The sequence below is a fragment of the Pelecanus crispus genome, chromosome 1 (assembly GCF_030463565.1).
Source record: "Pelecanus crispus isolate bPelCri1 chromosome 1, bPelCri1.pri, whole genome shotgun sequence".
Classification (NCBI taxonomy): Eukaryota; Metazoa; Chordata; class Aves; order Pelecaniformes; family Pelecanidae; genus Pelecanus; species Pelecanus crispus.
The window spans coordinates 115745657-115770292 of NC_134643.1; the positions used below are offsets into that span (position 1 = coordinate 115745657).

Here is a 24636-nt window from a genome sequence, read left to right on the forward strand (position 1 = left end):
ATGATTCTATTATTATTTGCATTTCAAAGTGAAAACACTTTATCAGTCTGATCCAACTTTATAAAAGACTCATAACAAGGTAATGCAGTATTACAAATTTATTTAGTTTCGTCAAAGTAATTTTTCAGCATTGAAAATTTCACACATATAAAACAACTTCAACTTCTATGCATTAAAACCAAAGTATGGATTTTTTTTTATTTAAAGGAAGTGCTGTGCTTTTTTTTTTAAAACATCTTATGAACCAAATTCTTCAGTTATAAAGCTGATAAAAATAAGTGATGCACCACTGCATTTTTTTTTTTCTCTTTAACATGTGAAATTCATCTCTTTGGGAAACAAGATTTTTTTTTTGTTTTGTTTAAATTGTATCATGAAAGATACAGACCTGAAAAAGGATAAACAATCATACACAAGGCATAAACATTACACAGAGTAATTCAGACATTTTATAAAGAGATCTGAAAAAGTACCTAAAATAGTGATATTTATTTAGTATAAAATTTCGGTAATAAAATATTGCTCATAATAAATAAGAAAACATGAGTTTCATTAATACTGTTCCCCCCTTAAAGCTCTCTTGGATGTAACATGACCAGACCTGATCAAACTCAAATTTTTATTTTTCCTCTGTATGAAGGAGGCAGGTTTACAGGCTTCAGGTCATTCTTTGTTAGAAACAATTTTATTACCAACAAAACACAGAGTTCATTTCAAGGCTCATGCGTAGTTATGGGGAAAAAATCCTTAAGTGTGAATGAACCTTATTACAGTAGATTTTAATATCTAAAATATTTGCCTTTTTGTTAAAACCAAAGTGGAATAAGACTTCTCACGGATTATGAATGCAAAGAGAAAGCTGCCCAAGTTTCCTCAAAAGCTTCTAAATATCTGTGCAGATGTACTTAATGGTTATCAAAGCTGTTAGGGAAAGTTGGCTCTATCGGGGGACAGAAGTTGCATCCCCTTTATATGGGGACATTTGATTTCATCCCTGCTCGTCCCATCTGTAGACATGGCAGTTTGGAGTAGTTCTTCAGCAGCTGCTCAATAGCAATATGACGGACATTGAGCTGTGAGGCCAAAGAGTCTTTTTCTTGGACTTGCTGCGTCAGCTCTTCAAACACGTCTGCAAGAACATTATTAGGTTAATGCACTTGGTCCCTGTACTTCCACAGAGTTAAGAAGCAGTGCTGAACATTACTATGACAGAGGCACAGCCATTTAAGTGGGCTCATGCACAAGAACACCACTTTTTCTGGTTCCAGCACAGTTTGGTGTATGCATTGTAAACGGAACAGGATCACCAGTTTATCATTTTAGGTGACCTGAGCCAAGGTGGATCCATTTATAACTCAAAATGAAGTTGATTCCAGTTAAAAAACCTAAAGAAAATGCTGTATTCAAGTGCCAGTTTGCAATGCCCAAGCAGGTTACATAATAAAAGCACCTAGAAGTTTCTTATTTTACATGGAAACATACAGAGATTTCAGTTCAAAACTTAGCTGACAGTAAAGCCATTGCAATTCCTTTTTAAACAAGATCTTCTTTATTACAAACCCAACACAAACCCAAAACAAAAAGCATTGAAAAACTCTCACCCTGGATTTGCTTGAGCAGTTTTTCGTTAAGTTGCTTTAACTCTCCAGGAGTCATCATAGTCACTGTAACAATAAAATGTTATTACTACTACTGAAGTCACATAAGTGTCCCTAAGCAGACTCCCATTTTCTCAAATTGTCATCATCTGCATCCTAATAACCAACAGATGCGTAGCAGTAAGTCAGAGGCAACATTGTTTATCAGGCATTTGTGGAAAGTTTGAAAATTCTTCCTTCTATGTTGACATAGACAAGGATTTACTCCATAGGAGAGCTTCAGCATCAAAAACCTTGAAACTCAAGCTCTCAAAAGAAGTGTCCCAAATCAGAATTGCTTGACACCTTTAAATACTTTAGCTTCCTCTGACTTCAAAACATGGTTTCCACAGTGAAATTCCTGCAAGTATGTCTGTCTCACTGTGGGCAAGTGGACAATTCTGAGCTAAGTCCTGCTACGTTTGCAAGCCTACAGGAAACTGCTTCTGGACAGAGTTTTCAGTATGCAGCTACCTGTTTTGGCTATCATGTTTTGTGCTTATGAATATAATAATAATGTATACAGTTTCCACTGAGTAACTCAGTGACAAATGAAGAAGGAAAATCCTAGTTTGACAAAGACCAACATATAAAAATAGGTTTACTTCTCACTTTCTTGTGCTATGTTCCTAGTGACAACTAAAAGACCCTCTGCATCATTCAAAAGCCCTTCTGTATCTTGGGTTATGTGTACTTTGATCATCCTCATTGAAAATATATATTAAACCTCAGAGGAGGGAATTGTGAAAGTATTCTGCGCTGCCCTCAATCAACAGCAGCAAGTAGAGGAAGCACTGGCCTGCTTCCTAGAAATCCAGCAACCCAGCGGTGGCAGGTGCAGGTTGGTGCCATGCCTGCTTTTGAGATGCCTTAGGCAGCACGGCGAAAAGTGACAATCCTGATCACCACAAGAAGATACAGGGCACTGAAAACAAGCTTTAAGATCTTGTAGTTTTCAAATTTTGTTTTTAAACAATGCTGCAGCTTAGCAAAGCTCTCACTGCATACTTAGGAAAAACCTACTCTGCAATCACACAGCTTTTGTTCAGAGATTTCTCAGTGCAAGAATTTTCTATACTGTAAATTTAAAGCATAAGTTCTGAAAAGGATGGTTTTTACTTACCCACAGGACTATTTGATTATTCTAAGCCTCCTCTTTCAACCCTTCTCACATCTTGCAGTTGTAGAATATTAATTTTCTCTTGCTATTGCCAAACCAAAGAAGTTGGCAATAGCTAAGATAGCCTACTTATTACTCATGACATAAGGCCATTTAAGAGAGAACCAGATCCACCTTTCTCCTCCAACAGCCAGGTACAGTGGTGCTCCTTCCTACCTTCTGCTACTGATAGAACAGAAGATTTCTTTCTCACATCCCACCATCCTTTAAGTTAACACTTTTTAAGCTCCATGAAAAGCCTGATTGGATTTAATATAGTAACTGACAGCTTTAAAAAGAAATTCAAGAATTTTTTCCCCCCCTTTCTATACTCAGTGGTAGGATGTTACTTCCCATTTCTTCATTATTTTCATCAACATTTCATCAACTGTAGCAAATAGGCAGGTTCACACATTTTGTGCGTGTATCAGGACAGGACTGTTTCATGTCACATAGTTCTGACACAGAAGGGGAAGGGAGAAGGAACGGAACACCAAATTAAATAAAAGATTATTCTATCCATGGCTGAGGTAAATGATAAAGAAATATTGACCAAGCTATTTACAGTTACATTAACAATACATTTTTTTAGTAGAATGCTATGTTGTTACAGTGTAGGTACTGCAATAAGGTGGTACCTAATTCTGGCAGATAAAGCCTAAGTTTTTCTCTAAAATACAAACTTTATATAATCATAGAGTCTCCAAATGAATGTCTTTTAAAACTAAATACTGTAACAAGATTTAAAAAATCCCTTGTAATACAAAGCAAAAATGCCTCAAAAGTGCATTATGCAGTAATAACAGGAGAAAAAAAAATCTGCTATTGTGCTCAGAAGAGCTTTATGTACCTCCGTCCCAAAATCAGAGACATAAATTCCAAGTCACTAACTTCAGTTAGATAACCCCATAAACCAGGTCAAGCTTTCATAATTCCTGTTAACTGCTGTCCTGACTTATGTAATCCCAATTTATGACTCCAGAGGACAGGTGGTCAAACAGCACAGTATATCTGTTTTGATTTATGGCTTTAAGACTACTAATTCACTACAAATGCAATATGAAGCATTAATACAGCAGTTAAGTAAAATCCTTTTATATAGAATGTAAAATGACCTGTCCTGACTTATGTAATCCCAATTTATGACTCCAGAGGACAGGTGGTCAAACAGCACAGTGTATCTGTTTTGATTTATGGCTTTAAGACTACTAATTCACTACAAATGCAATATGAAGCATTAATACAGCAGTTAAGTAAAATCCTTTTATATAGAATGTAAAATGACTGAACTTTGCAAGGACAGGTTTGTTACTTTGTTAAATAAGTGGGAGCCTAAAGAAACTGATTCCAACTTTTTACAGTACCTCTTTCTCACTCTCTTCTGACATTCTGAATGCCATTATTGCCTTCTCTTTCATTACCTAATTTTCCATTGAATATTTTATCAGCTTTTTTGTCTTCTTTCTCAGGTCTTTTGAAATTCAGAAACCATCTCCAGTTACTTTTCTCATCTACAGAAGTAAAGAGTGGATGTATTCTCATTTAGGGCCAGGCACTGTTCTAAAAGCAGGACGGTAACTGCAGAGGTCTCTAGGAACTCACTCCTAACACATTTCATGTAGGCCAATTCCAGAGACACTGCAGTATCCTAGATTTTTCTAAATACTTCTTCTAGTGACCTTCTCAAATAACAGGAAAACTTATTTCCCGCTGCTTTCAGTATCACCACAGTCATCAAAAGAATTGCTCAGGTCTACTGTTACAGCGTTTAAGGGGACCTGGTGGCATAAGGGCCTTCCCATTTTCTTATGCTCAATAAACAGAAGAAAAAAATCTAGTAAAACGTACAAGGAAAGTCCACTACTATTAAGAATGTTTGACTTTTTTAATGTTGTTTCACAAGTTTGCTCTGCTACCTTACCTCTAATTTCCCCTATTGCTTAGGGCAGCGCTCTAAAATGTAACTCAAGGCACAGTACAAGTTCAGCAAGACAGCTGTTTTCAGGAGTTTAGTAATCTCCCCATGCAGGACTGTGCAACTGCCAGGACTGACACGTTAAAGTGACTGCAATCAAATGTAACAGTAATTTTTTTGCTTAAATTAGGCATGTCCTGTATCACATTGGGGTGTAACTAACTGGAAAACTGAAAACCAACCAAACAAAACCCCCACACCAACCATACCCTCCACACCATTGGCTTAGCCACGTAGCCTTTTTCTTCACAGATTTTACAGTAACTCCGAACTGTCAGAAGTTGCAATTCAAGCTGTGAATTAATGCCCTGTGGGGACATTAAGTGGTCAAGAGATATTTCAAAGAATGTCCTTGCTTGCCAGGTTGTGTGTAAATAGATATATACTTACGTTCTTCCCTGCTGTACTGAGGATGCCTTCTATGAACACTAGTGAGCGAACCACCTTCAGCTTTTTCAGCTTCCTGGGCTTGGTTGTGATCAGACCACAAAACGCTGCTGCAACAGAAGGTAGCACCTGTTTCTTGTAACACACCAAGTCTGTAATCAGTGGATTCTCTTTGTTGCAAAAGAGTTTGTGAGCAGCTCGAGATGCCTCCAGAATTCCCATCTATCCATTTTGCAGAGTATCTAGGAACTGGGGAGTCAAACTGTGGGAGTAGTTTTCTATCAGTCTGATGTCTGAAGTTAAAAAGCTGGTGTTGGGATGTTTTTGAGCTTTCAGAATCAGAGTCTAAATCCTTGTTTTGCGCGTACTGTATGATCCAGTTAATTTTTTTGCTCAAGATATTTTTTACTTCTGCATATGGACTTTTAGAGAGCTTTGATCGCGGACAGTCCTGGTTTGCTATTAAGTGGAATTTTTCAAAGCAGTCTCTGTGCCCTCTTAAAGATCTTGTATGTAGAAGATCTGACTTTGGTACTCCTGTAAAGACACAACAGAAGAAAGTTCACTTACTGTATACTCAACTAACTTTTCAAAATCCTTACTCACAAGCAACCAAGAAAACAAACTTAACTGGTGCTTTCCAATTAACAGTCTAATCAGTGAAGTAAACCAGGATATGTGATACTCTCACATTTTTTTTAAATTCCACTCAGTTCTGAGTCCTTTGCATACAATGTGTTCTGCACACACTAATCTCTAGTGGAAGACTTACAGATTACCTGCATGTGCCTCTTGGATGATAACACAGATGAAGTAAACTGCTAACTCTGTACATATTGCATCACACCTATAGACAAGTGTATAAGCTGTAGAAGTAAAATAATCCCAACCATATACCAGAAAATTCTACAGAACAATACTGAAGAGCATTCTGAGAGCAGTCATTCATGCTCCCATCTTCTATGGAATACGTTACGAACCATCTGCTCAACAAATACTGCAGTATGTGGGCTTGTGTCATCCAAGTGGTCAAGCGTAATTCAGACTTCAGTCTTAGTTTATTATTTTGCATTGGTACAAGCCTGTAGCCTAGCTACAGAAGCAAGTTCCAATACAGTTGACACTTGCCAACATTAAAACTGTCTTGAAATTAATTTAATGGAAGATGGATGTTTATTCTCCTCTTTGCTTGTCCTCCTTCAAAGACTGTTCACATAGCTACAGCAGGTAACTTACTCAAACCTCAAAGTAATTGATAGTGATTGACATGTTAAAGGAACACAATCTGGGAAGATCTACAGTTGGTGAGTGAACACAGATGGTATGAGAAATGACTATTTCAGAAAGTTAATAGTACTCCAGCACAAAATTACTTTCTGCAACTTTCAGTGAAAATTTATTTTTCTTTGGATTCACTTACGCAGTAGGTTCAGTATCCAAGTCCAGAATATTGAACAGCTCAATGTTTATCTCAACACTCAGTATACTACTTGGGAAGTTCCCAGTATAATGAAAAATAATTCTGTCAAACAAATTCCACATTGCAAATAACATACCTGTGAACTGAAAGTGCTCAATGCTTACTAAAGCCAGAATATTTAAATCAACATATAATGTAAGTTGATCTTTGAAACTAGGCAACATGAACCAAGCTGCAGCCATTTTACCTTTTAGCACAGAAGGAAGTAGACAAAAGCAATTAAAATAAAAAACCATGAAAAGCAACAGGTAACAAAATCTGATAATAGAGACTTTAGTGAGCAATTAGCAGAAAGCTACATGTTACAATTCTCAGTTATATCTGACTGACCCTCTTAAATTCTTGTGGTAAACTGTAAGCCACCCACCCCAAATGATTTAAAAAAAAACCACCAGCTTATCATTTGTTAAGTGATTAAATTCTGCAAAATCCCAAACTCCTCTCAAAACTAAGTTACAAAGGTAAAATTCTTAACATGAAACTACTGAAGACAAATCCAAGCACTTAATTTTCATTGTCTCATTTGCTGATAACCACTGTTTCAAGTTGGAGAGTTCAAACATTGAGAGTAGCCATTATAAATTCTTAATTTTCCACTCTTTGTGCAGCGCTGAAACTCAAGAGCATTACTGTTCTGGTTGAGTTTGTAAGAGCGCACACAACATTTATGGGACAAAATGACAAAAAGAGTGGAAAATGAAAGAGGACAGCAGTGGAATTTATTTTGTTCTTAGCAGCAGGGGAGACAAGTAAGGTCATGAAAACAGACACTCCTTCTGTCCATGAACTAAGTGTTAGAACAAAAACCACATCCTAACCAGAGGCACTGATTTGTCTTCATGGGTACAGAGTCAAGATTCTCACTCTATACCTCAAAATGTCTTTCAACCTCTTTCAGCAAATAGACATTCACTAACTTTTCTTAAGCTCTATATGGTCTACTGCCTACTTGCAAGGCTATTTTCCCTCTCTATCTCTACAGAGACTTTAAAAAAAATCAAAATAAACTTTTCTAGTGAAAACAAGGAAAGACAAGTCATTTGTTCTCATGACTTATCAGTACAGTTTAAATATAGCAAGTCTGCTTAGCTCAGTAGCACAATGGAAACCCTTAAATCTTTAAGCCATCAAGGAAGAGCAAACACTGTCAATTAAAGTTACAAGGCATATATTCACAACATTGCAAATCCTACAAAAACAGACCGATTTGTTCAGTGTTAGTTGCTTCACTCAAGTGATTCTTCAACATGCTATGCCACTGATGCTTACAGCACTTTATTTACATAACACATTATCAGATTGGCTGAAAAACAAGTTTTACACAGTTTTCTATACAATAACTCATGAACACACTTAATTTGATCATGAGATGAATGAAGTCAATGTCTTCTCATCACAGGGTAGAGTAATCCTGTCTAAAGCAAATACTTAAAGATTTGGTGAAGAAGAGGGAAGAGAACTGTAGAAAGCACAGTTAGTAAATCCGGGACAAATGCAGTTTTGCACTGACTGTTTCTAGTTCATGGCTGCTAATAGGCACTAATGTCTGTTTTGCTCTCAGGATACCACCCTTCTCAACTCAAAAAAAAAAAAAAATCAAACTTACCTACGAAGTTTTTACTTCTCCTTATTCTCCCCTGCATTCCCTCCTTCCCCAAAACTAGAGAAAGAACTACTGCACTGTTTCAGTTAAAACCAGAAAAACTGAATCTTGCAAGTTTAATGAAACGGTTCCAGAGCTGGTTCTAGAGGCATGGCCTCTTGCAGTTAGGTCCTCTGCCTAGCACATCTGAAGAAGCAGGTCAGACTACATTTCCTCACAGATACACACTATCACTTCTGGGACAATCACAAAAGAAACCTGCACAACAAGTCATAGAATACTGCAGTCTCACTTAAACTCCTTTGAGGCTTTCTGCTTCATTACTTCCACGAGAACAACATGTTACTTGTCCAATAGGACAAGGGTGTGAGACCACACAAAATAAACACCACATAATTTCAGTAATACAAAAAAAGAACAAGTGTAGCATGACTTTATGAAGCCCAATCTGATTTTTATGTCTAAGCCATAAACTCAAGGTTACTCAAGTCTTTCCTTCTGACAAATTTATCTTTTAAAAGAAGAGTTCTGAACATTAACTTCCCCACTCCAGCGTCATGCTGCTCAAAGAAATCTGTTTTACCAGAACTCAGTAATATTGGGTATGCCTGAAATTAGCAACTATTACAAAAGAAAAAAGTCACTTCAAAAGTCTTGGTTTTGCTACGTATATGGCACATATTAGCCATAATGTCACTATTTCTGAACATAGAGCAAGTTAGTACAAAACACTTGCAGTATACAATACCCCCAACCTAAGATAAGAATTCACAGCCTTCCCCATCTCTTACGCCACTGAAAAAAACCAAAGAGGGTCTATCTAAATTCTCTTCAGTATAGTAAGGAACAGAAAATGTACAAAACCAGTTTGGTTTTGTACAGAATTGCTAACAGACTTGCTTCAGCTTTCACATAAATGGTTTGATTTCTACTGCAATACACACATGCAAAAAATCCAAACCAACCGTCAATCTTTCTTTGGTACTAAGGTGACAATTAGTCCTTTCCTATACAGAGGACATGAATAACATCAGCTGCTAACCTTCTGGAATTGCATCCCAAGAGCTGAGCATTCATAGAAGCTGCTGTGTCAGCACAAACTAGTCACGACGTACCAGTGTTACAGCAAGTAAGAGTACATTTCTTTGATACAAATCCTTCTGTTGTGGGCAATACCATCAGCTTTATGAGGCGGAAAAGATGCCTGTTTCTTTTTAGTAAGACTTAACACTCCACTCAGATTACTTCATATTTTTCCCGTCCGTCACAACTGCAGAAAAATCTACCAGCTAGTAAACTGGCATGGATCAAACAAATTCTATATAAAGATGAATCAGTTTTAGAAGACACATTACTTTATTTGTCTCTATGTATAGTGTTGAATAAAGTAAGGGAAGACTTCTGTACATTACAAGAAGTAATACTGTAATTTTGATAAACAGCTATTGTCAGTTCTGGGGGTTTTCACAGGGTTTCAGTTCTGTCTGAATGTTCCTGTTTGCTAATATCCATCTCAACTTTTTTTTTTTTTGGCTGGTTCTTGAAGTCAGCAATCATACAACCATCAACATTTTTCTTCCACATTTGTAGGTATGTGTACACTTGTCCCTTGTCTTACTTTCAACGAATAGGATTGCAGACTCTGTCCAAGTATGTCCTTACCCTTCATACTTATTTTTTCAAAGAAGGAAAAAGAACCTAAAAAAGCCCACAACCATCCAAAGCAGGAAAGTTTCATCTGCAGGGAAAAAAAAATCCACCAAAATTCAGTAACATCTAGAAGACCATATCTAACTAACTTAAGACAGCAGTTGCTATCAGGAAACAAGCTCACACCAGAGATCATTGCTCAGGTGAACAAGATTCACAGGATGATGCCAACCTCAAGACAAATAATAAAAGAATATAAGTGTTCACCATCCATTATTTGCTTCTGATTCTGGTAACCCATGTGTCCTAGATGAAACATGAATGGTATCATGTTACTCAGCAATATCTTTATATGTTGAGCACTTCTAAGAACAGGGCTACTTATTTCGACAAAATAAAGTTCTGAGTATTTCGATTTGTAAGCTATGCACAGTAGAAACTCTTCCTCTATACTGGTACAGTTCTCGACATAATGAGTCCTAATCCACTCCTGCAAAATAATTTTGTAAATGAATGACTAGCAACCAGGCAATTTATAATGTGGTACACATTTTTGTAACTTCAAGTTTTGTAACTTCAAGTTACAACTGTAAAGTAGCAGAGAGCAGGGAGAATATTTACCATATAACCAGGTGTGTAATCACATCTCAATAAATTCTACCCCATTTTAAAGCATTTGTACTTGAAAGTAGATCGGTTTCCATCATATAAACTTCTGTTTTCTTTTTTCTTTTTTTTTTTTGAAGGGAAGAAGTAGCAGCAGTGTGCCCAGGTGGCCAAGAAGGCCAACAGCATCCTGGCTTGGATCAGGAATAGTGTGGCCAGCAGAAGCAGGGAGGTGATTGTGCCCCTGTACTCGGTGCTGGTGAGGCCGCACCTGGAATACTGTGTCCAGTTTTGGGCCCCTCACTACAAGAAAGACATTGAGGTGCTGGAGCGTGTCCAGAGAAGGGCAACAAAGCTGGTGAAGGGTCTGGAGCACAGGCCTTATGAGGAGCGGCTGAGGGGACTGGCGTTGTTTAGCCTGGAGAAGAGGAGGCTGAGGGGAGACCTTATCGCTCTCTACAACTACCTGAAAGGAGGTTGTAGTGAGGTGGGTGTTGGGCTCTTCTCCCACGTAGTTAGCAATAGAACAAGAGGAAATGGGCTTAAGCTGCGCCAGGAGAGGTTTAGGTTGGAAATTAGGAAAAATTTCTTTACGGAAAGGGTGGTCAAGCATTGGAACAGGCTGCCCAGAGAGGTGGTGGAGTCCCCATCCCTGGAAGTGTTCAAAAAACGGGTAGATGTGGCACTTCGGGACATGGTTTAGTCTAGTCCACCCTGATTGGCTTAGAGTAGACTTGGTAGTGTAGGTTAATGGTTGGACTGGATGATCTTAAAGGTCTTTTCCAACCTAAACGATTCTATGATTCTAAGTCTTCAAAGACTTTATTTCTGCCTTTGCAACTGATTCTTTGAGAACTATGTATAACTCTTCTTTATGATAAAGATACAGAACTAACTTGCAATGTTTGCTCACATTTATATATAAAGCTGGCTGAAATAGTTGTCTTATTTGGAGATTATAATAGTAATGAACAAGTTCAATTCAAAAAGGAATGCTCTTGAATGCCAAGACTACTTCACATCCCTTCACAAATAAATGTTTTCATAAAAAAAGAAAACCAGTGATCATTAGCCTGCTTGTTTATCTTCCACAGTGTGTTTTTTCATTTGTTTGTTACTCTTTTTTTAAAAACCTTATTTGGTCTTTCAGCTCCATCAGCTGAAAATAAAGTTAAAGAAAGCCTGCATTCCCTTTTTTGCAATTTATAATGCAATGCTGGAAACTAATTGGTTTTGCAGTGGTGAATAACCATAGCTTAAGCAGTTGAAGAAGAAAAAACCCAGAATTTAAGATGGAGTGAACTAACATTAACAAGAATACTTCTAGATATATGGTCAGTTACAAGTTTGTACCATGACATTAGTTAATTAAAGCCATATTAAAGTCCCTTTAAAGAATTTACAAATATTTATGGGTAAGATTTATACCTGAAAAAAGAAAGAAAAAAGAGAAGAAAAGCTGCCTTCTCAAGTATAATGCTAGCATCCACCATACATATAGCTTCCATAAATGTGTAAAGTACATGTGGTTATTAAGGACAGTCAAAGGAGAGTGAATGCACTTCATAATGCACATTTGTATAGTACTGGCAACATGGGTGAAATTATCTGTTTAAGTCAGAACACTTAGAAAAGGTCTAGTTTTAGCTAGTTGTGGAGACTGCCTTCATAGCCAGTGACGAAACGCTTCCCAGGAACAATTCACCTCATCCTAAACAGTTAACTCTAGAAAGATTTGTGATAGGCACCTATGCTTTTTCCTTTAATCACAAAATCATAGAATCGTTTAGGTTGGAAAAGACCTTTAAGATCATCCAGTCCAACCATTAACCTAACATTACCAAGTCCACCACTAAACCAATTAAGGGGAGAGTAGCAAGTTCATGTTTCTTGGCTTGGTGGCTGGATTATTTTTAATGAAAGTGAAACTAGGAATCATTAAGATTGGAAAGGACCTCTAAGATCATCAGTCCAACCATCAACCCAACACCACCATGCCCACTAAACCATGCCCCCAAGTGCCACATCTGCCCAGTTTTTGAACACTTCCAGGAACGGTGACTCCACCACCTCTCTTGTGAAAAGTGCCAGTCTGTGGCTGCCTACTTGAAGAACCCCACCCTTCACCCCACCCTCAGCTGTCCACCTCACACACACAGAGTACTGTTCTTGACACAGGGATGTTTAGCCAGCTCCATGAAACAGCTCCTCAACAACTGCTAGCGTCCACTTGGAACACTAAGATCAGACAAGCTCAAGCTTGGCTTACGGAGTGTCCAGGGCTAAGACCTGCAGCAGACAGGGAAATGCTTCACAAGACATTAAATGTTAGTGTTCACCTATTTTAAGCCACTGCTGTATACTAGTCTGCTCATTAATAGTGCTAGAAGAGGTGGGTTCTTATAATAGAAAAGCAGATACGAAGACCTGTTCAAAATACATTAAATAAAACCAGCCCATGATGACCTAAGACAGCAAGTCATCCACACACCTAGATGACAAGGGGTGAGGAAAATTGATATTCTCCAGTTGTACAATTCTGCCAACACTGAAAAATGGGATCATTAGAGACATATATCACCAATACATCTGCCTGACAAGACTTAAAGCCAACGGCTATTTTTAAGTGTATGCATGCAATTTCATTTGAGAGTTAAATCTTGTGATTTATTAGATTGGCTAGAAGGAAAATACCAGTGCCATTCATTAACTTCTAAAACCAGACACATGGTAAAGACTAGATATTATCTTGTTCACTTTCTTATGATAAAGCCAGTGCATTCCATACGTCAGGTGTGCACACAAATCATCTCCCACTGCATTTCTTAGCCCATTTGTATTTTAGCACACAGCAAAGCCATCCTATATAAGGCAGAACAGAGAGATCCAATTGACCCTTTAAACATGTTTTCAAAATTCATGTTCCCTATAAACTACTTTACTATCTAAGAATAGAATTTACTACTGTATTAGACAAGCCAATACATCCTGATGAAAACTTTACTACAAGAACTACTATGATAAAGACGTCTCACTCTTTGTAAGAAAAAAATCAACTGAACTGACCTACAAGGCAGTGGAAGCCATAAGACAGTATTTCTGCATTCTGGATGATGACAGGAAAGTAACATAACTGCTCAATTTACTTGTCTGCATGTACAAACCTCCCACATTTACACATACAGAACTCAAAAAGGTACTTTTAGAACTAGCCACACAGCTCTACTATTACCCAGCAGTACTTAATCTTCTAAGTGCCACATAAGAATAGCATCTCCAACAATGTTTGGACTCGAATTCATAGTTAAGTGGTTTACTGGAAACCACAGCTAGCTCCACAAGTCCATTCAAGTTTGCAGAAATGAGTCATACGCCTGGACTGCAAATGCTACCTTGAAACAAGTTCTCATCTGTCTAGCCTAAAGGGCAATGATGAAATTTTTTAGCTTTTGTTGCCAGAATAATATATCATAATGGTTATTTCATTAACATTGAAAAAAATAAAGATGTGTAATATTTTGGAACAGAATGAAATTAAAACAGCAGTTTTCAATCCTTTCAGTTATACCTTACAACCCATTTTCAGTGAGATATTCTTCTGTACGGTGTAAGAAGGGAAAAAGTGAAATTTGAGTGCTTACAGCTTTTAACAACTAAACCACTTTTTTTCTTTTTTGACATGAACGCAAAGAACACAGAGTAAATATATTATACAAGATTGTATAGACCTTAACAGGAAAAAAAGCTATGCAATAAGACAGGTTTGTTTATAGCATCTTTGTCTCAACCTGGAGACTGGCATGCACCAACCTGACACTGAAATTGCCTCAAATGCTATGAGTGTATCAGCACTTTAAAGGACCGTGGAAATGTAACTATCTTAACATAAATCAGGGGAATAGACGCCCAGTAGTTACACTATCTCTTCTTTTTTTATTACAAGACCTGGGATAGGGACTGTCATTTGCTATTCAGCTGTTGTTCAACTCTAAACAGAAATGGAAGCAAGCCAGTTTGCTTGTCAGCTATCAATCTCCAAGACATTACCGTCGTTAGCAGCATTAGATAAGCAAAAGAGTGAATAAAAATCAGTTCAAACAATCAGATTTTCCCCTTCTATTATGGTTTTGCCTCTGTTACAAACCCTTGAATTTCAGGAAATTCACAGATTTTGAAGTAATTCTGCATTAAGACATACCAGCATAAAACCAGGCTAAGACAGATAGATACATTATCTCTAACAAATAATGTAAAGCTAAACAGTAATTATTACAGACTTTCAACTTTGTTACCTTCAGAGACAAGTCTGATGTTTGAACAAATACACATTCAAGTACTGAGCTCCTGGAGCTGGGATTTCCACAGGCATTGTCCAGAGGATCACAAAGCGTTCATTAACCAAGGACGCATCTGCATTGCACAATGCATTCCCACGTGAAGACATCTGAACAACTAAGCAGCACCAGAGGCAGCTCAACCGCTTAGCACTCTAGCCGCCTCTGCGGGCTCTATGAAACACAGGCTAGGCAGTTACAGCCTCCTAATAGGAGAATTAGAGCACAGTCAGGTATCTCCACACAGCACTGCATTCTTACATGGAAACCCTACAACTGGAACTTCAAAGCAGCTTGTAGGGACACCATATTCAGGCAGAGGGGTCTGTTTTGTTGATATTTACATATACAGGCAGCATTTATACATACACATACAGATATTTTTGTGTGTACATATATCTTCCCCCCACACTCCGGTTATAACTGCAGATCTGTTGTTAGTATTGTATATTTGCTACCAGAGTTCAGTTAATCATTTTCCCATATTATAATGAAACTAAAAAGGAGAAGAAATTTGCCTCAAACTAACACACAAGACACGATTTCCTGGCTTACGCAATCTAGTTACATACGAAATTAAAACATTTCCTGTGTCAATCCAGAGATTGCTACTATGCCACCTACTCAGAAAAACAAAGCAGTGCACAACAATCTCTGCTGATGTTCACTCCACCTGCACAAGGCAAAAGCCAACATCAAACTCCATCAGACCCACACCACCAGGATATTCTAAACCCCATCTAGAACTTCAAAACCACCATACAGAATCAGCTTTGTTTCTCAAAACATTAGTTTAGTTTCATATGTAAGTACTGTGCATATTTTCAAGTTTAAGAATCACATTAATATTCTTTTGTGCTAAATCACCCAGTAATGATCCTTCAGACACAAAAGCTCGTTTTGCAGTAAAAGTATTTGTGTAACAGTCCACTCAGCTTCCCTGAGCATGAATCCTCAAACTGAGCTGAAACAGCAAGTGCAACAGTGACAAAAATACTATCCTTTCAAGACCTCCCCACCCCCCCGCCAGACTGAAGGTTAGCACTACTCTACTCTCCTAAGAAGGTTATTCTTTCCCTGTTCAAGAAATGCTGATGACATGTAATAGCAGAAGTTTAAACCTGCATCTTGGCTTTCTGTTTATTCTGTATGCCCGTTTTCCCTTTTCGCCTCCCTTTGCTACCACTCTTCCAGTCAACTTCAGAGAAACAGACCCTATAATCCATATATATCACTCCTGAATAAGTTCTGGGGCAGACACCACAGCTAAACTCCAAACTGCAGTCAAACCAGTGTTTCTGTGAATTAACTGAACTTAGTAAGAAGCACAATCACATTTTAGGCTAAGCTATCATTTCATTAAAAGACTAAAAATCTACTAGTAAAAACAATTATGATTGAGACCTGATTTCTAATAAAAAAAAGGTTTTATGACACAGTAACTAACTTCCCCATTCAAAAACTCAGCAGTTAATTAAGGCAGACCATAGATTAAGCTTTCTGTATAGCAGTCTTCTCTATAAAGGACTATAAGAATAACTTGATTTTTTAAAAATTTTTCAATTACGTATCATTATTGAACTATTGTCCAAACACAATGAAGGTTACAAAAAACCACCCCGATGTCACGAAGGTAAAGGCTGAGACACATCACAACACTGATCCAGGAAGAAGTCTGTTGAGTCATTACAAATGGGGATGCTCTCTAATTTCCTCATTTCTAATTACTCATCTTACTTAGCAAGACAATCAACAATGTTACCATCTACACACAAGCAAACTTGTACAGCTGTTGAACTCACAAATGTCCGAAGACACAAAGATTCACCAATATTAAACTATAATGCAATTAAGCACAGCTAAGTAAATTATATTTCTGTAGTGTTTTGTTTATATACATTTGAGAACGTCTGTTTCAGAGGGGGTTCAGGTGGTTAAGCCTTGGGCTAGATCAGTTTCAAGTGTGTGGATTTACCATATACACCTTTAAGTAATCAGATGCTGGCACAAAGGGAAACAGAATTGTTCTCTTGAGTTCTACACTAGAATGTGACACCCTTTTAAAAAAGGGAATTGGGAAACTTACTTCCAGAATTTCATACATAGACTCATAGAATCACAGAATCATTTAGGTTGGAAAAGACCTTGAAGATCATCAAGTCCAACCATTAACCTAACACTGCCAAGTCCACCACTTGCCCTTCTTGCACATGCATCTGCAATGCTCCTTTCTATCCTGATCCACCTCCCAGTGAGGACTGGACGGTCAGGAAAGATGGAAGAGGTGCTGCACATTCCCCTTAAGTCAGACAGCACTTAACACATGGAAGTTAACAGGGTGCTGCAATCAGTGGGAGTACTTAAGCATCCAGCAAGATGCTGAGCTGTGAGTATATAGCCTGCCTGTTCTTGAACAGCAGCTATTTCCTACTTCACTGAGGGAGAAATTATGCATGCACATCCACACTAAAAATGAGTAAGCCTTAAGCACTGTCCTAGCTGTTGCACGAATACCTTTTTTGAATAGTCTATTTCACTTCCTGAATTACTTAAAAATATATGTACGTGTTTTAATTGCTTGGGTTTTTAAATAGGGTGTTAAATACAAGTCAAACTGTTAACGAGAATGACACTTATTTGCAAGTGTAAGATAGCACATCTACAGAGCTGATACAACTTACAGTTGATTCTGTTCAAGAAGTAGCCATGTTATAATGCATCTGAACTTCATTAAAATATAAGCAGGAGGTTAGTATGAAAACACCTAGTATAACATTCCGAGTTAGTGAATTATCTATTTCATTCCCTACCCAGGGCTGCCAAAAGATTGTTATTTTAGATGCGTATAGAAATCATAGTCTTTGTCACAGAAAGATACAGGAATGCAATAGATATGTCAAAAGTAGGAAGAGCATGACCATGGATATGGTAAAGGGCTATCACACAGTAGTTCAGCTAAAGAGTCTTATAATGATTCTTTATAAAGTCACTTATACAACCTCTGCCACCCTTAAGCCTCCTCTCCCTATAAAAGCAGTAACAGTACATATTTTCAAAGTGGTACACAGAAGACAGAATATCAGAAATTGATGTATTTGGATGTTATAATGATCAAAGATATTAATACCTTTTTTTTACTATGCAAAATAAAAGATTAAGAATATAATGGTTCATGTAATTTCAGGTGAGCTTTCATCCGTATTCTGTTCAAGTAGCCTTCTTTTAAAATTAACCAAAAATTTAGGAGATTATGCAAATTAGTCTGCTGCACAGATTAAGTCTTTACTATTACCAAATCTACTTAAGAGTTCCAGAAAAAAAACCTGTTCCAGCTAAAACACATGATCATTTTGTAAAGTAATATCCATAACAAGTAACTTTGACAAATCCACAGCTTCTCAAACAATGGAGCATAAAAAACATCCAGCAATTTTTTAATGCATCCTGTTTTATTTGTTTGAACACTTCCAAAACAACAACAGATTCTGCATGTAATCGAAGTACTTAATTCTCATTATGGCAATATGTTTTTTTCTCATTTTAAAGCCTAGAGAGAGAAACATCTGAACTCCACTTCATATTGAGAACCACAAACCTATCATTTTAAAGCAGTAAGAAAACTCAAGCAGACTGGCAGGTTGTCTTAGGTTAGGTAGTTGCCCCAACTTTCATCAAAAAGTGCAAATACACAAGCATGTCTCTTCTGAACAAAAGCATAAAGCATGCAAATTACTACTGAAGTATGTATTGCCCCTTGTAGCAACAGAGACCTTAAAGGCATCACTTTAAAAAAAAAAATATCAAAACACAACATTGAGTATGTAAAAGTGATTCCAATTTGCTAATGCATTTTTCAGATTTCTGTAAGGTAAGAACAAAATTTTATTACCTATATATGCATTAAAAGTCAGATGCACAATAGAAACAGTGTATGGAATACATATCCTTACAGCCCTCTACGTTCCACTCAGTTTTATGCTTCTAGGGTTCAGAATAAGCAACTAGGTCACTGGGTGCAGCGCTCATATCTCATATGAGACTTGATCTTAAGACCCTTAGTGTACTCTCACATATATCAGAGACAAGGCAAATCTTACTGTCACCAAGAAATGGGACTATTCACATAACAGCATTAAAATCTTCATACTCAATTGCCCTGTACCAATAAAGATTACTCTAGGCAGTCATATATATGTACAACTGGCAAGTACCACTTTATATAACTAGAACAAATTACTTTGTTCACCCCAGAATCAAGCAACAATATTTATACTTTCAAAAAATCCTTATTTAACTTAAAGGGAAATAACTAGTAATTGCTCATTCATGCTCAACACTTGATTTATACATGAAGAAAAGCAACAAGATGAGTAAATTCTTTAGCAAAACAAGGTCTGAAAATCTAAAAATACCATTTTGGAGGCCAGAGACAATGCTTACAAGATTAGTCTTTTAAAAGATAGACAAAATTCCTACTTCATAATTTGCAAACTTTAAGAAGCTTTGACAATGAACCCAGTTTGATCATACTGCATGTATGATCACCTTATGAAAGCAAAAATAAGCAATCCTCTGATTATTTCTAATGACAGTAAAACATTCATCTGCTTCCAAACACACCTATTATTCTTTAAAATCGGCAACTTAAGTTTTCTACACAGAACCCTCTAACTACTGAGCAAAAACCCTGAATAAAGGCAGAACAAAAACTCCTTCCGATCTGAACTAACACCAGAGGTCTAATACCAGAAGGTGAAATTAACACCAGGGCATTTCAGAAGCTCTTCAAAGGGGGGTATTACATCTAGATGAGCAGGCACCAGCGCACCTAGCGCACCCACCTTTATCGGAAATGAGCTGTTTCGGAACCTAACAAACAAGTTTGGCCAGCAAGAAAACTTTCTAAATATACACGTTTTCGAACCTCAGCCTTTATGAAAGCTTTCAGATAAGCTCAATTCGCGTTCAGCTCCAAGCTAAACAGCCTGCGACTGAAGTTTGCGCAAGGCGACTCCTATTAAAACGCTACCTTCGATGTTCAGCTCAAAACAAACGTGGCAAAATGAGAGCGTCTCCTTCTCGGTCCCCAGCTTGCAGACGCTGCACACGTTGTCATCGTCCAGGTCGATGCTCACAAACTGCTCCTCGTTCATGGTGCCCTTGGGGTGGGGGGGGGTGGGGGGGGAGAGGAGGGGGCGACAAGGGACGGGGCCGTTATTTCAACCGCCCCCGAGGCGAAGCACCGGCCGCCCCGCGCCCGGGGAGACGGCAGGCAGCACCGCACGCCGACCCCCGCCACTGCTCCGGCCCCCCGCCGGAACCCCCGGCCCCGGCCCGCCCCAACGCGCCCGGCCCAGGCCGGGGAACGAGGGAGGGAGCGTCCCGGGAAAGTTTGTGCCTCAGAGCGCGGAGGGGGGGCGGCGCCGGCAGCGGCCAGGCCGCACGGCGGAGCCAGAGCCGGAGCCGGCAGGCACCGAGCCCTCCCGCCGCCTCCCCGCCCGCGCACCCCTTCCCTCCCCCGGACGCTGCCCCGTCCCGCTCCGCTCCCCCCCAGCTCCATTCTCAGGCTCCTCATTCCCCGCTTCTCCGCGCACCGACGGCGCAGACACTCCACCGCCACAACCGCGATGGGGACGCCCCAGCCGCTCACCGCCGTGCCGCGCCGGTGCCGCTGCCGCCCGCCCCAGCGCCGCGCTTCACTATTGTTCGGCCGCCAGCGCCTCCGCCGCCGGAGATCGGCGCCAGGCGCCGCCCGCCGCTTCCGGCCGAAACCACGGCTCCTGCGGGACGGGGGACGACGGGGGAGGCAGGGGACCCTGCAGCCGCGCTCCGCCGCACCTCAGCGGCCGGCGCCGCCTCAGAGCGGAGCAACGAAGGGTGGCGAGGCGGGACAAGCTAGCGGCGGCTGCCGCCTCCCCGCCCCTCCGTGCGGCCACAGGGGCCGGGAGCTCGCCTGCTCCCCCGCAGCGGTTGGACTCTCCCAGAGCGCGGCTGCCGCGCCTCCCCCGCGCGGGGGAGGCGGGGCGGGGCGGGGAGGGGGTGAGGGGAAGTCCGCCCGCCGCCGCGGCAGCCCCGCCCACGCGGCGCGGCGGGGCGTGTCCGTCCCGCCCAGCGCCCCGCCCAGCGCCCCGCCCAGCGTCCCTCGCCCCGCCCCTCGCCCCGCCCCTCGCCCCTCGCCCCGCCCCGGGGGAGCCAGCGGCTGGCAATATTCATCTCTCGTTTGCGGCCTAATTCTGCGCTTATCGCAGCGTACATTCGCATTTAATTAGCTGTTGGCACGTAATGCAGAGTACGCTTGGGACTCGTGTTGATTAGGTTTTGTTAGAAGTGCCAGATTCATTTGTGTGTAGGAACTGGGAGCAGGGAGGGTTTGTGGAATGGCCCGGAGAAAACAAAGTCACGATCTGCTGCCACGTGTGTGTGTGGAGCTGGCAAACCTGGGCCGAATTTTAGCTATGTCCTTTCGTGGCACAGGATGGGATCGCTCTAAGCTGAGCTTTCTAGGAAATAAAAATTGCTCCTTGGGGATTGTTGTTATTTTTCACTTCATGTGCTTACAGAGGAAGGAAATGAAAAAGTTACTATTGAATGGGATTAAAAGTTAGTACGGAGGAAAGAAATAAAAAAGTTACTGTTGAACAGGATTAAATGTTAGTGTGCATGAAAGGAGGAAGAGGAGAAGGAGGAGAAAGGAGAATTTGCATCAGAGAAACCATCTTAAAGTCCCAAGTATACCTATTCGATGTGATGGAAAATATCAAGTACAGGATGTAAGTATGATCTGAATGGAAAGTAAAACCAAGCCAGGTCTGTCCTTCTACTTCGTAGATGAAACCACAACTAGTAGCTCATATCGTCTTGAGAATTTCCACAACTGACGGAAATTACGTACAACACATTCCTACGTGTCAAAGTAGGATTATTTATGAAAGAGCAAAGTAATCTTCCGGAATCTCGTCTGTCAAAACACGTCTCTCTACAGTTTTTATCGTTTCTTTCACTGTATTTTCTTGGGGCATTTTCTTCAATTTTATCAAAGAGAAAGAAAAAAGAAAACCCACACTGTGTTAGAGTCCCTTCCTTCACAGGAAGGAAGGGAGCGATTCGACTTGAGATTTGCTTCTGTTGGAGGATGACGGAGCATATTTCATCCCAGAGCTTCCTCAAATTGTTTCTCCCACTGGCTGACACTGGACTTGGGAAAGGGGTTACATTTCCTTTGCCCCATCCCTGCCTGCTTTTTGGACAGACATGAGGAGTGGCAAAGAAGCAGCAGCCTGACTTCACTGCAAAAGCAATATTAAGACAGAAAAAAACGCGTGAGCCTGGGGTAGAGGATTTGAAAAACAGAGAGGAGAGACTGGGCAGGTGATGGTAGACTGTAAATCTATAAATATTGGTGTACTTTCCCCTCCAGATTCTGATGTAGATCCAAAGGCTATTGAGTCTCAATAGCCCATCGCCACAGTGCAGCAGCAGCTGTGAAATCCAATGGCAAAAAAGTCATGAGTCTTGTTAATAAATGACATATGGGAGTCAGTGTGGCTCTTGGTAACTGAGCTGCTTTTCTTGTAAAAAATTGCTCTAAAATATAGAGGTCATTGCATCAAAAATAGTGAAAGAAAGCTAATGTTTCAGGTGCAAAGTTATGAAAAAAACTAGTAAATGCCAAGATGAAGATTGTGCAATCTTAACTACTGCCCATGATGTAGCTTATATGTATACATACACGTTTCCTCCCAAGACCCTTGTTTCATCAGTGCACGTTATTCTAGCTAACAGTTTACTTACATTGGAAAACTATTTTAGTAGTAAACATATCTGTTCTGTCTTTTTATGTTTCTTTTTCCCTACTGAGTTTGCATTTTCATGATAGGCAGGCTTTGCCAATGATCATGTTTTAATAATTCCCACTGCTTCACCTTCCCCCAGCTGCTTGGTCGTGTTCCCACACTATTTTCTAGCTGTGTTTCAGTGTTTGTGAGATGACACAAGGGACTGGATCACCGATTTAAAAGAAAGAAAATTAATTCTACCTCAGATGGATTCACTCCTTTGCTTCACAATGCAGCCCTGTAAGCACTGATGGCAAAGCAGCTGAAGGGGTAACGTACAGGTGAAAATGAGTACTCTGGTCGCTGTATCATGAAATCATGGCTTGAGCTTCATTAGGATCTTCACTCTGAATAGCTAAAAATTAGAAATGAAAGCTTGTGTCAGTGTTTTATGGACATGCTTAGTTCCAGTTTCCTGAGCGAAGGTTTAGAAGTTCTAAAGCTAAAAGACATTTTTACTGAAATATACAGTGTTAAACAGGAGTCCAGGGAGAGGGGGCATTGCTTGGGCATTATAAAAAATACTGCAGCAAATCCCCAGCAGACATAACGAACAGTGTTGGCACTGCTCAAATGAAAGTATCTGTGTAGGTTTCTGTGGGTATATTAAAAGTGACTCAGGAAAGGAGAAAAGTTTATAAAGAATTTGAATTTGAAACTCACAGTCTAGATGAGGTAGGTCTGCCCTCCTGAAAACATCTAAAAAGTAACATTTCAAAATCAGCCTGACTTAAACTTTCTCTTCTCTCTCTGCTCTCTTCACTCTGTTGGCTCCTGGGCTTGGGGATATCTTTTCCCCTCTGTAAGTCAGGTGACTGAGGCTTTTCCAGGCACTCTGGCAGATCTTCATGTTCGTCAGGCAGTTCTATGTCTGAAGCTAGTAAACACATCTATTTTCTCCAGCTCTTCTGTTTGGGTGGTTTTATTATTATATTATTATTATTATTATTATTATTATTATTATTATTATTATTATTATGTTTTTTCCTCATTTCTTTTGCTTATTGCTGTCTTTTTTTACAGATTTCTTGTTTCTGTGTTCTTTAACCTTTCTTAATTTATTTTATCTTTCACCCCTAGAAGACAGAATAAATATAGATAGGAATACTTTGCTGTACCCCCTAACTTTACTCCCCTATTTTGTGACCTGTTTGTGATTGGCCCCTAAAGTCAAATATCCAGCTTGTGTGCAAAGTTATTCCTTGGAAAGTCATGTCCTATATTTTCTGAGGTTAGAAAAACAAGTCTGCAACTGTGTACATCTAATAGGCCACAAAATGGAGGAAGCTGAGCCAACCTAAAATTGCTCCTGAGTTACAGCATGTGAGGGTGGAGCAACAACAATTCATGTCTTATAAACAAAAGCTTATAGCCGGTTGGCTGCAGTGGATCAGAAACATGATAAATCAGTATGTGGCTATTCAAACAAGTCATGAATGGGAGACAGAGGAGGGGGGGTGACTTCTCTGCCTTCGTATTCTGGTAGAAGACTTCCTAGTAACTAGTATATCCTGATTTTCTATTTGGAAGAACGCACAAGATTTCCTAATCTTAACAAGAACTCATTGGTTAATAATAATGATGAAATAGCACTTAATTTCTAACTGGTGTTTATGCATTCCTTTTTCACCCATAGATTTAAATATCCTTTACAATGCCTCTTGCTCCTTTAATGATCAACAACACTCTTTAAAGCTCTTTCCGCTTTTTCTTTCAAGGTTAACTGAATGTGTTGTTTACTGCCACAGCCTTGTTTCTGGCACAGCCTCATTTTCCTCCTTGATCGTCACAACAATCTACAAATTTGTGGATGTCTACAAGTCACTGAAAGTGTTGTCCCAAATGGCGCACACCTTCCTCCTGCCCAAATCCCAGCCCTTCTATTCCGCCCTTCTATTCCACCTTAATCCCCCTTAACCTGCCAGTATCATCTGACAGTGTAAGTCATTCCATCGTTTCTAAAATCAAGA

General features: G+C 39.6%; 1 protein-coding gene across 1 annotated transcript; it reads right to left on the bottom strand.

Moving 5' to 3' along the window:
• Positions 1–487: 487 nt before the first annotated feature.
• On the bottom strand, positions 488–19984 carry C1H21orf91 (chromosome 1 C21orf91 homolog). The gene is made up of 4 exons (XM_009480137.2): positions 19861–19984; positions 5162–5695; positions 1602–1664; positions 488–1129 (listed from the first exon to the last, which is right to left on the bottom strand). The coding sequence occupies exons 1-4, from the start codon at positions 19982–19984 to the stop codon at positions 969–971; spliced, it is 882 nt and encodes a 293-aa protein (XP_009478412.1). The 3' UTR covers positions 488–968.
• Positions 19985–24636: the final 4652 nt, after the last annotated feature.

Coding starts and splice junctions, on each gene's coding strand:
- C1H21orf91 (XM_009480137.2), bottom strand. CDS start 19,984: ATGAACGAGGAGCAGTTTGTGAGCATCGACCTGGACGATGACAACGTG. Junction 5,696..19,860: donor TTTTGAGCTGAACATCGAAG/GTAGCGTTTTAA, acceptor GTGTCTTTACAG/GAGTACCAAAGTCAGATCTT. Junction 1,130..1,601: donor ACTGCTCAAGCAAATCCAGG/GTGAGAGTTTTT, acceptor ATGTTCTTGCAG/ACGTGTTTGAAGAGCTGACG.